Raw genomic sequence first — 12,158 nt, forward strand, 5'->3', positions numbered from 1 at the left:
TTGAATTGATTTATACACTAGTCAACCGATTAGATATATTAAGTAAATTACAACTCTTTCTGGCGTATCACAATGATTGAAACGAAAATACGAGGAGCCTAGGAACACTATGGCTGCCCAGAAACATGCTCAGAACAGCCCCTGCAAGGTGAAGTCTAGAGAAACTGAAGCTTTAACTCTGTCACCGTTCAGATGACAGTTACATTTTTTCTCATCCTGGCTTCGTGATTCTCAGTACCTCCCGACCACAGGAGATTTGTCTGATCAAAACAGCCTCATGGAGAGCAGACCAGCATCATGTTTCATTTGTGAATAGATCTAGATTGCTTATAGTAATGACGGGCCATTACTCTAAGTGACGCCACAAACGCTGTACAAGTTAAAAGAGTGAGAGAACTACCTGCTCATCGTAGTGACGGGTCATTATTGCAGTCAAATGAACTGGTTATTTCGGAGCGCTTGTGAGAACGACAAAGAATGGTGGTAATTATATTCTCATGTTGTCACTCGGTATCACAGCAGCTAAACTAATCCAGAACCGGAGACATTGGGCCCCTTTCCCTGGAGTCAAACCTGCAGCTTTGTCATCAAGTCACCATTATTACTATGACACACCCCATTTGCCCTTTCCTCAGCTTTTAAATCCACCACGCTTGTACCAATATTCTCATTAGCTCTCTCTTGAACTCGAGCACGTTGAGAAGGTCTTAACATTGGGTTTTCATGCGGTGAGGCATCTCTGCTCTTTCGCTTCTGCTTTGGGTCTAGAAAGCCAAAAGCAAGAGCTTCCAGTGCTTTAATGGTTGGTGGCCGGCTCCTCATGCTTTGTCTCCGGCATTTTATGTTGGGCTGCTGCTCAGAATTAGCCACACAATTGGACAGTTTCACTACACTGGGATCATCCAGTTCCTTGCTCGTTTTAACATGTTCTTTTTTTGTTTGTGTCATTAAAAGATCATCAGCTTCAGTATCTGGAGGAATAGGTAAGTTCAAGTCAATCAGCGTCCCGGATTGAGTTACTTCATGAGAATAATCACCTAGAATTCCTTCACAACCAATGGTTAGGCTACCTTTAGACAAGCTGGTAGATGTTTTCTTCTCCAGGCATTTATCTATTTGAGAAAGAGGATTCCCACAAAAATCAGGATTTTTTGCTGAGCTACAGGGTATCTCTTGTTTTAAGGTAGGATCTTGCAAGATGTTGAGTTGTCTGCTGTTTGTCTCTGTTTGACTACATCCATGTAATTTTTGGTGCTGTTTTGTAACTGAAGGTAAACAGTTCTTATTCTCCGCTCCCATTCTCCTGTTCAACCGGCGTTTTATGGCTTTCTTGGGCTGTGTGGCCCCACGAATACTGGTCTTCAGGTCATTGGGGATATTCACTGGTACATTAGTATGATTAAAGCCAGTGACTCGAAATACCTCAGTGGAAAGATTATTTTCTAATTCTTCCAAACTGTTAGAAGCAATTTCCTGATCAAAACTGTTATTAGTAGCCCTGGGATCATCCATATCAAAGCAAGAGGTATCTGCAGATTGAGATTTATCCATTGTCTCCTCGGAATGATCCAGATCATCATCTTCAGAATCACTTTCTGAGGTGGAAGTATTCAATACTCCAGATGGCAAACTTCTCAGCTCTCTCACTTTGATTGTTTTCCCATTGGTCAAACTTGTATCCACAACAGTAAACTTCAATAAATCTGCATTGTGATTGGGAGTACGAGGCTTAAGATAATAATGGCGTTGCTGATCAGGGAAATCTTCTTGGTCCACTTTTGTTTCATCGGTCCACCCATTTTCTTCTTTGCCTCTATCTTCAATTTCAAGCTCAAGAAGCACTGGGTCTGAAGCGACTTTACTCAGTACATCACTAACAGAATCAAAGTAGTGCTTACCCTTTACTAGTTTCCTCTTTGAAAACTTGGTAATTCCAGGAATAAGAAACACCAGAGAATGCTTGGAGCCAGCAGCACACTCGTTACTATTAGGTTGTTCAGAATGCCATCCTCTTGCAAGTAAACGGGGCCAAACAGCTTCCCAGAAGAGGTCACTTGATCGGGCTTTGCTTAGTCGGAAGTCTCCTGTTATAAAGTTAACAATTTCCAAGGGTGTAAGTGTGGAGCAAGCCTTGCCAATTGGTATCTCCGGGCGGACAGGAGCAACTTGAGTGGACTTCAGAGGCTCCATAATGCCTGTGAGATCTTGCTTCTCTTTACCAATTCCAACTGCCTCTACAAGCACACTCAACCCGACTAAGGCCTTTAAAGTAAAAACATATTCTTCCAGTAACATTTTTCCGTCCCCAAATGCCTTTGAGACCTGCCAATCGGTTAAAGTTTATATTATTTCATTTTTTTTTGTTCAGGGAAGGGGGATGCTGTTGAAGTTTATATTAAGAATGACAAAATGTTACCAAGATGGATCAATGGAGAAGAGGAAAAATGATTTTAGAGCAATGAAAGGAATAATGTTTACTGAATCTAAAATGTCCTCTACAATGAAAGTACATTACCCAAATATTCTCAAGAGAGGATTTTTTAGCAACTTGTAGTGTGAGCAGAGTTAACATTAGAAATTTTTTAAGTATAAATCAGGTAATGATTGAAAAACCAGCTAGTCAAAAATTGAAACATGTTGATCTGCAAAGAAACTAAGTAATTTTTACTGGAGAGACTGGATAAAATTGTACACGATTCGAGTAAAAAGCATTATGTTTATATACAGGAAAAAGGGAAAGCACTGTGCAGAACTTCAAACAAAAAAGTGCAAGTTTACAGATTCAGTAAATTCTCATCGCATCTAGCATAAAACAAGCAGGAAACCAAACCTCTAGTGAACCAACAACATGAAAGTGTGAATTCTTAGAACTGAAAGAAACCGTAGGGATACACGCAAAAAAAATGAATGACAAATTAAAGGAAAATGGGAGAGTAAGGATGCCCATATGCCTGTGGATGAATTATAACAACTGAAAGAAAATTAGCACTGCTGTCAGTGACCTTACAATCTTAGGATAAAAGAACACTACCATGAAAAGACTAGCAAATAGTGATCGAAGAATTTGTAGAAATTACTCATAAAATCAAAATTTTTTCAGCATACAATTTATTTTGGTCATCTTGTTATGAGTCTGGGTATATCAATCAATAAGCACTACACGTTTTCATGTAGTACAAGTATTTGAGAAATACCTCCATTAAAGTATTCTGGCATTCCTCTGAGACATGGGGAAGCAAACGGGAGAAGAATTCCTGTTGCCTCAATCCTGTAAAAATTCTTTGTCCGTATATGCATTTTCTGCTTCTCATTTTCCGGCATTCTGACCATCTGCGATACCTATCAGACCTATAAAATCTTCCATAATAGAATGACAGTATATCCCCCATCTCTTTATTCCCAACAAATTTCTTCACATGGACAAAATTCTTACCAAAAATATACAAACCAAGGATAAAACTATGCTCTTCTATATCATTCCAGGAATCTCCCAAGGAACCGGGAACCAGACAGTAGCCTTTGCCACCATTCAAATCATGCATTTTAATTTTCATCTCTTGTTCCATATCTACTTTTGCTAATTCTCCTAAGTTCGCCCCATTGTCCAGTGTATAATTTCTAGGCTCAGCTTTAGGCTCTAAATTCCCACCTTCCAAAAAGATGTGGGTCTCTTCGATGCATTCAGATCTTAGAGACTCATCTTTGTTGGATACTCCAGGTGAATCAACAACAGCTTCCTGTGGTTCATGATGAATGTTCTCAACTTTATCAGCGATCCACATTATTGGTACAGTCAATCCCACTAAAAAATCATGAACACTACCAACTGAGTTTTCTGCAACAGCTGGGTTATTTGTTAGCCAGAGAGAGTCAGACCCAAACTGTGGTGGAATTTCAACCTGATATTCCTCATCCACTCGAGGAAGTATCTGTGGTTCTCCAAAGACGTCATATACATCAGAACTTCCTGAAGAAAGGGGTTGCTCATCAAATGCATCATCTTCAGAGCAATCCCCATGGTCATTGACTTTAACAACTGAATCCATGAATTGAAAAGAATCCATCTGCCAAAGGAATTAAATAAACCAATATGGTTATTCATTAAGAGACTTAAGAGGCAGGAATGTACAAGTATAATTTAGGAAGGGAACTTGAAAATTAGATAGCCCTTCATAAGAAGGGCTGTACACACATCTGCAGGTATCACATTTTTTGCTGGTGATGTTTTATACTAATTGTAGCATAACAAGAAGGATGAAGCAGACAATTATGTATGATACCTGCATAGACTTCTATCCACTAATTCTATGGAAATGTCAGCGCCTTTAAACCAGTCCCCAATCTCCCAAGGATATTTTGTTTTCTCTAAGCAAACCCCATAGGATATTGAATGCATTGCATAGCTTATCTGGTACATTTACGGCTTAAGCTTGTTATTAAAAATTTACTCTTAAAGTTCCTAATGTTAGGACATAAATGAAATGATTAAATTTACCTCTATTAAGTTTTTAATATAAGTGGTGATTTCATTTGATATCATAGATGAGGTTCTAAGTTTGAACTTGAACTCCACACTTCACTCCCATTTAATTAAATATTTCACATGTTGGAAGAGCCTGACCCACATATAACAGACAGTGTTGGGATATGAATTAAATAATTAAATTAATCAACCTCTTCTCATTAGCTTAAGTGGCCTGATTTGTTTTAAAAAACCATCTCAACTCAACTCATCTTATCATTACAACTTTCTCAAATCCTCGTATAAAATAAAATAAGTAATTCAACTTTTTCAAATCTCAAACAAAAATAATATTAAAAAAATATATTCTAACAATATTTTATTCAACTTTCAACTTTAATATCAACTCATCTTATCTCATCTCATCTGTGAAAACAAACGAGGCCAAATAAGTAGCGATTTAACGACCAGGACATGATTAACAGTTCTCTACGCTGTATGAAACAAAAATCTAGTCAGAAAAAAGAAGGAAAAGATGATTATTCACAGTTTTGAGCTATTAAGATTGTTATCATAATCTTTTACAACCACCTATATTATTAGTTGTTTCTCAAAAAGCTCAAGCAAGAAAACAATGCGAAATATTTAAACTGATACAAATAAAATTTGAAATAAAACAATAGGTTTCCAGAAAAGCAACCGCCAAGTACCAGTTCCAATGAGTCACTATAACAGATAGAAGATTGAAATTTCCCATCAACAAGAAACAAAAGACCATATAACAACTTCCAGAGGAACAAACATCCCAAATTTACCAACGACATATTGTGAACAAGTTCAAATAACCATAACATGAAGTAACATGGACAAGGAACACATGCACGTGTTGTTACAAATCCAGAACAAGGCAATCAACCCCGGATCCACATTGAAAAGTAAAATAACAAGAAAAGAAGAGACAAGAAAAAGAACAAAAAAAAGGAAAAGAAAAGGAAGCACCGAGGCAACAAGAACCACCGTTCTCAAATAGAATCCAATATGATATGATCCAAAATAATTCGACTTATTCACATAACAAGCAACCGTTAAAACTTAGAGCCAAGTACGAATACAGTAAATCGTACAACAAGCAAACCACAAATACAAAACATAAAGAAATTTTACTCCACTTAAATGGATAAAGAGCAAGACGCTGAAACCCACGTGAACATACAAGCTTGAGAAAAATGGGTCTCCGTGGTTATGCTCCGATTGGCAGCCCATGGATTAGAAAATAAACGAAACGTGAACACACGCACGGTGTTTGTTTTCCTTCCTTTCTTGTTCTTTCAGAGAGAGTAAAAAAAAAAACGTGATACACATACTATATATACACACATACAGACACACATACATAGAGAGAGAGAGAGAGAGAGAGAGAGAGAGAGAGAGAGAGAGACAAGGGGTAGCACCAGGGGCTAAGAGAGGTTAGCTTTCATGGCCACCAAGACTGAATCCGACAAGAACCAACGCCGAAGCGAGAGCCAAAAGAACGACAAAGCGAAGTCTCTGATGAGAGAGAACTTGGATAGATATATTAAAGCATTTTTCTCAAAAAAAAGAAAAAGAAAAATTATATATACAAGAGACAGATGGGCCGAAAGTGGTGTTAACCCACGCGCGAAACTAGAGCGTGGAACTGTTAGATTCTGGTACGAATGCCATAAAAAGACCCAAGTCTACTGAGGCAAGTTTGATTGTTTAAAATTAAAATCAATTCAGTTTAAAATAATTTTAAACTGAATTTAATATTTAAATATATAATTTTTAAATTATTAAATTTATTTTATATTAATATAAATCATTTAAATTTATTTTAAATAAATTTCATAAAACCAACTTTATTATCTTAATTAATTATTATACATAAAAATTCAGTTGAGCTAAATATTCAAACGAAGCTTAAAACAAGAGCCCACACGTACGAAATTACGAATTTGGGTCTGGTCCAGTCCTCCAATCGCATTGCGCCACGCCGTAGTTTGCTACGTGCAAGATATACGTTATTGCAGAGGACTGTTTCTCACGCGCCTGGTGACCAAACTACCCCTTCGGACTTATGCCTGTCTTTAATTAACGACAATAATAATAATTATAAAATAATAATAATAATAATAAATAAACAAATAAATACAAGTTGTTAAAATAACATTGGATAGAATGAAAAACTCTTTTCGTCGATCCAAAATTCTTCAAATATTATTCGAAAGTTCCACTTCCATCCACGTGGTAGATAGGACCGGTTGGAACGGTCGAACCGACTCATTGAGAAATATTTTTCTAACTATATTTGGCAATGCTATTCAGTCTCTTTATTTTATTTTTTAAAATTTATTATTAATATAATTATCTTCTAATTAAATCCACGTGAACATATAATTATATTTGATAATGTTATATATAATCGTAAAGTACGTAAATATCGTATAGTCGTTTTAAAAACAATTAAGATCTATTATTAAAAAATTAATTTTTTCATATAAATTTTATATTTATTTATTTATTTATAAATAATTATGTGGCGTTTACGTATTTATAATTTTAAATATTATTTCTCATATAATTAAGATGATATTTGAAAAATAAATTGATTATTAATTACATGATTTTCAGATACAATTAAAAAAAAGCTAACATGCGTAGAGAATAAGGAAGCTTAACAATCTATTTCCACCTAATCGTTAATTCCATAATGAACAATCGAATTGGATAGACCGCATTCAGTGACATCATTAGATGCATTGCCAAATATAATTATAAAATTATAAATATAAGTCGATACATTAATATACCAATTATCAGCCATACTCTAAAATTATAAATATTATTTATATTTTTTAAGAATTTTTCTATATATAAGTCGATACATTAATAGACCAATTATGAGATTTATTATTTTAAAAAGATTAAAACACTAATATTTGTTAATATGGCTGATATGGAACGCTTCCTTTTTGTTTCTTTTCTTTTTTATACAAAAGGAGTGAGAGGTTCCAAACTCAAAATTTTATTAAAAAATCGAATCTTGTACTATCAAGTTATAAGATATCAATATGAAATAAAATTAACGTTTATGTATCAGCAGTACGTTGATAATGTAAAAAAATGATATTTATAATCACTCCATATCATGTCCATGTCATGTCTTGGAGTACCTTTAAAGTGATTATCTTGCTTATTAAAAATAAAAACAAAAAGCGTTGGAATCTTGAGTACTAATCAATATCTTTGTTTAAGTATATAGCCACTATTTTTTACCTGGCCATCTATGATCTAGTGTACTTCACATGCCAATATATATTTGTTATATTTTATCATATTTTAAAATTGATAAGTGCACATTTACGTACTTCTTGATACAATGTCAACCGCGTGCACTTAATTAGTTTGAAAATAATACATTCAAAGAATTGATCTACAAGATATCATAACTTGAATTTTGTGTATATATCTATACTAATATATAAAGTACGAATCGCTTAAGAACAGTATTTTCGTCTAACATTTTTATTTTCAATTTTGCCCTTAGTTTTATTTGACAATTACGGTTATTTGCATTCTACTTTTATTCTACTGATAGTTCTTTTGGTCTTTCTCCATTCCCACCAACTGATTTTAGCTTTTCCTATTTTATTTTCAGTTTTGCCCCTTAATTTTATTGTCCAGTTTGTTGTCTTTGGTGTCGTTTTGATTCGCCGACTTGATTTTAATGTCTTTTTACAGTTAAAGTTTATCACTTTGTCTGATAAAATGCAATCGGATTAAAATTTAAATGTCAATATTTCTTTCATTCTGTATATTCAGTTATCTATTCTCCGTATTCTAACCTTTTAAAAAAAATATCCTGGACGAAGTTAATCGTGAATCTCAGCAATTGTAGGTATGTTCTTATTGTTTCTCTCATTATTGCAAGGATGAATTGTATTGTATGAATGTTGTTACAGTATGTAATTAGATGATTTGCATATGCATATGTTGTGATTTATTCTGATTTCTTTGTATGTTTTGAGAACACAAAAAAAAAAAAAACACAGTTAAGAGTGAAAAAATAAAGCCCAGTTGTTCCTCACCTTGAGAGCCAATAAACAACAGATCCAACCGAAAAACTGAAAAATAACCATAAGAAAAAAAAGTTCCTCCACCAAAGAACAGATCCAACCGCGAAACCCAATAATATGCCATAAAAAAAAAAAAAAACAGTTAACAGAGTTCCTTAATACACACGAGATAATGAAATAAACCCACCCAAACAACAAATGCAATCGAGAAAGTCAAAAAAAAAAAAAAAAAAACTCCCTTTCAACAAAAAAGAAAAAAACTCATTCAAAAATAAAATTTCAAAAATAATCCTACGCCCATCTGGTCTTATCTGGTCTCTTTCACCACCAAGTGCTTCCTCCTCCCCAAGCCCGAGACCTGTAGTCCCTTTCTCTTCCCTCGCATGGATGGTCTCTCTCTTTACATCTCTTTCCTCTCATTTGTCCCTCAGATCTGTCATCGACGGCAACTCGCAGTCATGCACGTGCACACCCACTACGTTACTATTTTAGATAAAATATTATATAATATATATTATCATCATCTCACCCACTCAGTTACTATTTTAGATAAAATATTATATAACATTTTATCTAAAATGTGTCTGCATGACATTGCTTGAACTCGATCCTGTTGATATATTGAAACCCTTGGTAATAATTTCTTCTAGTATATATATATGTGTGTGTGTTAAAGACGTGTTTTACATTGCCAGTTATACAGATGATCTGTCAAGAGTAAAGAGGCGACACTGATTGCCTAAGGAATATTCCGATGCTAAAATCAGAATATTATAAAAGTATGAATATGTAAAAGTAACTAATCTCACAAACGAACTGGGCCCACCAGCACTAAAAGGTCCCCTCCGATATATAATGTACATAATTTGAATTATTTGTATAATTATATCATATTAACTCATGAGCAGCAATGAATGTGTAAGCTGATCCGATTACAGCTATAAAGGAAAGTCTTCTGATGATCTCTTGATTACATGATTTTCATTGGGCAGTTAAAAAAAAAAATCAAAATATAAATAATTTTTTATATTAATTGATGATATACAAATTATATAATGACATAATTTAATTTATAAGATTGAAATTTTATAAATTAAATTATATATATGTCACGTAAATAGTGTGGTGTAAATATTTTTAAATAAAATTACTCAAATTTTTCTACATCAACGATGCGATTAATTAATTTTTCAATACATGAACTTAAGATTTTTTTATTTTTTTTTTTCCGCTTTTCATCGTATAATAACATGAAAAATTATATTGTCAGGATAACACGTAAAGAAAATTAAAGGGCGATGTCAACAATTTATATTGATAATGATTGAGATGAGAAAATATTTAAAATAAAGAATCTGCTCATTTAATAAAAAAATGGTAGTAAATGAAAAATGAAAAGGTTAATATATAGAAATATTGAAACAAATTTAAAATAAATCATAAATTTACATAAGTTGAAGTAAACTTAATAAGAACTTAACAGAATTCATAAAAATTTATACAAGTCATTGTTCTAGATACTGTAGATGATTACGTATAAAATAAAATAAAAATATAAAGAAGTAAGCGTTTAAGAAAGTATATTTAAATGGGTAATGATATACTTACCACTCTTTTACCACTATTTTACCACTTGTAGTATATTTATTTTTTTATTATTTTCTTTTAAGTATTTTTTTAACATCCTTAACCATTAAGAAAAAATTTTAAAAATATATCATTTTAGAGATAGTCACTTACTTAATCATTAAGTAAAAGAAAATTTTTTTAAAAATTAAAAAAATAATAAAAGAGTGGTAAGGTTATCATTATTCTATTTAAATTACATTTTTTTCTCCATCTTTCTTTTTCTAGTTAAATATAAAGAATGATTTTTAAATTGACTCAAGTATTTTACAATCTTTAAATTATATTAAAAGTCTAAAATCATTTTAAATGACTATTTGGACTGTTATTGAACAAAGTCTAATTTTCAAGTAAGCCCATTTATATTTTAGACTCCCAAATCTAATATAGTTTTAAAAAGTCATTTTATATAAATGATTATATTCTGTTAGAAATATTTATTAATTTATTTTATAACATAAATATTACTTTTGAATTCAGAATTTTTTTTAAAAAAAATTTGTTTTAAAATTTAATGTATTTCCTTTCCGTTGATTATCATCCACTTCAGATTCCAAACCGTCCATTTAAATAAACTTGCATCTTTAGATTAAAAGTAGAACACGTGTAAGGCTAGATCAGTCTGTCCGTTCTCTTATTTGCTTTTCCTTCTACAATTTAAAATCATTGTTCTTTTTCTATTTTTCTTTCATGGGATTGGATCGGTGGAGTATAGAAAGTTGTAGGCTTTTTTTGAATTGTCAAATCAGTGTTAAGGACTTAACTTTTTGTTGTTTAAATTTTTTTAATTTCTTTTAAAGCTTTGGTTCGAGGGCCTTGTGCAAAGTGATGTTAGTTTTTCCTTTTTTCTGTTCATATCATAGTCAATTTTTCTGTTCATATCGGTTTTATCCATAGATCTAATTTAAAAAAAAAAAAAAAATCTTATCGATTCCATCTAATTAATTCAAAAAATTTTACTTTCTTCATACATTTTCATTATTTTCATTACTTTCTTTATACATTCTTTCTCTCATTCCACTTCTTCCCCTCTCCTGTATCGAAACATTTTTCTATTTTTGAAAATGTGTCTCTCTCTTCCCCACTACTCTCTATTTTCAAATGTAAAAAAGTTTGTTCTTCTTTTCCTCTTTCTCTCCCTCCCCATCTTTCCCTCCTCCATCGGAACCTTCTTCTATTTATCAAAATCGTATTTCTCTCTCCGTTTTTGGGTTACTGCTCTCTCTCTCTCTCTCTCTCTCTCTCTCTCTCTCTCTCTCTCTCTCTCTCTCTCTCTCTCTCTCTCTCTCTCTCTCTCTCTCTCTCTCTCTCTTTCTCCACTGTTACTCACCACGAGAGCTCATTGCCGACGATGTCGAAAGAACCTGAGGTAACTCTTCTGTTCTATCTATCTCTTTCTCTCTCTGTGATTTTGTCGGATCCTCTCCTCACTCGTCTCTGTATGGTTGAAGTTCCACCAGCTATCACCACAACCTTCCATAAAATGAAAATAGGCAGAGTGTTAGGGTTCCTAACACAGAGTTTGGCCTAAAGAGAAATAAGAAACATAGAAACCGTGCAGCTCTGAGTCTACCAACTCTCATATCTCTTCTCTCTATTTATTCAATTCTCTCACAGCTATATTTTTTTTTAGATCTAAGCAAATATTATAGATTTGGTTTGATTTCATGCATGTGTATTCATCTCATTTTTTCATGTATATTTATGTGAAGCATTATTTTTTAAACATCTAGACATGGGCTACAGATTGTGTTTGAATTTGGTTTCATTTTATGTATATGAATATGATTTTGTTCTCAACTTGTAGAAACTCAAACACATTGTGGATTATATGTGAATTTGTGAGACACCAACCATACAGCTTTGGGTCTACCAACTCTTAGATGTATCTTCTCTCTGTCTATTCAATCCTCTTACTACCATATAACTTTTAGGAAGAGATCTAGGCAAATATTAAAATTTTTGTTTGGTTT

The 12,158-nt window shown here is 32.9% G+C and overlaps 1 protein-coding gene across 4 annotated transcripts; it reads right to left on the reverse strand.

Annotated features, from left to right (window-relative positions):
• LOC122300439 lies at positions 1 to 6,058 on the reverse strand. Of its 4 annotated transcripts, none has more exons than XM_043111099.1 (3): positions 5,914 to 6,058; positions 3,195 to 4,064; positions 1 to 2,322 (listed from the first exon to the last, which is right to left on the reverse strand). In XM_043111099.1, exons 2-3 carry the CDS (start codon positions 4,062 to 4,064, stop codon positions 568 to 570), a joined length of 2,625 nt encoding a protein of 874 aa, XP_042967033.1. In that variant the 5' UTR covers positions 5,914 to 6,058; the 3' UTR covers positions 1 to 567. The 4 variants fall into 4 exon arrangements, with proteins under 4 accessions (XP_042967033.1, XP_042967034.1, XP_042967032.1 ...); XM_043111100.1 differs by having other exon boundaries at positions 5,902 to 6,048; XM_043111098.1 differs by lacking the exon at positions 5,914 to 6,058 and adding an exon at positions 5,666 to 5,879.
• Between the last annotated feature and the right edge of the window lie 6,100 nt (positions 6,059 to 12,158).

This window comes from Carya illinoinensis, chromosome 2 (assembly GCF_018687715.1).
Source record: "Carya illinoinensis cultivar Pawnee chromosome 2, C.illinoinensisPawnee_v1, whole genome shotgun sequence".
NCBI classification, from domain to species: Eukaryota; Viridiplantae; Streptophyta; class Magnoliopsida; order Fagales; family Juglandaceae; genus Carya; species Carya illinoinensis.

Excerpts from the sequence above, each read along its gene's own strand:
- LOC122300439 (XM_043111098.1), bottom strand. The coding sequence starts at position 5,725 with ATGGGCTGCCAATCGGAGCATAACCACGGAGACCCATTTTTCTCAAGC. Across the intron at positions 4,065-5,665 it reads TCTCAAGCTTGTATGTTCAC|ATGGATTCTTTTCAATTCAT; the intron begins GTGGGTTTCAGC and ends TTCCTTTGGCAG. Across the intron at positions 2,323-3,194 it reads GCCAGAATACTTTAATGGAG|GTCTCAAAGGCATTTGGGGA; the intron begins GTATTTCTCAAA and ends ACCGATTGGCAG.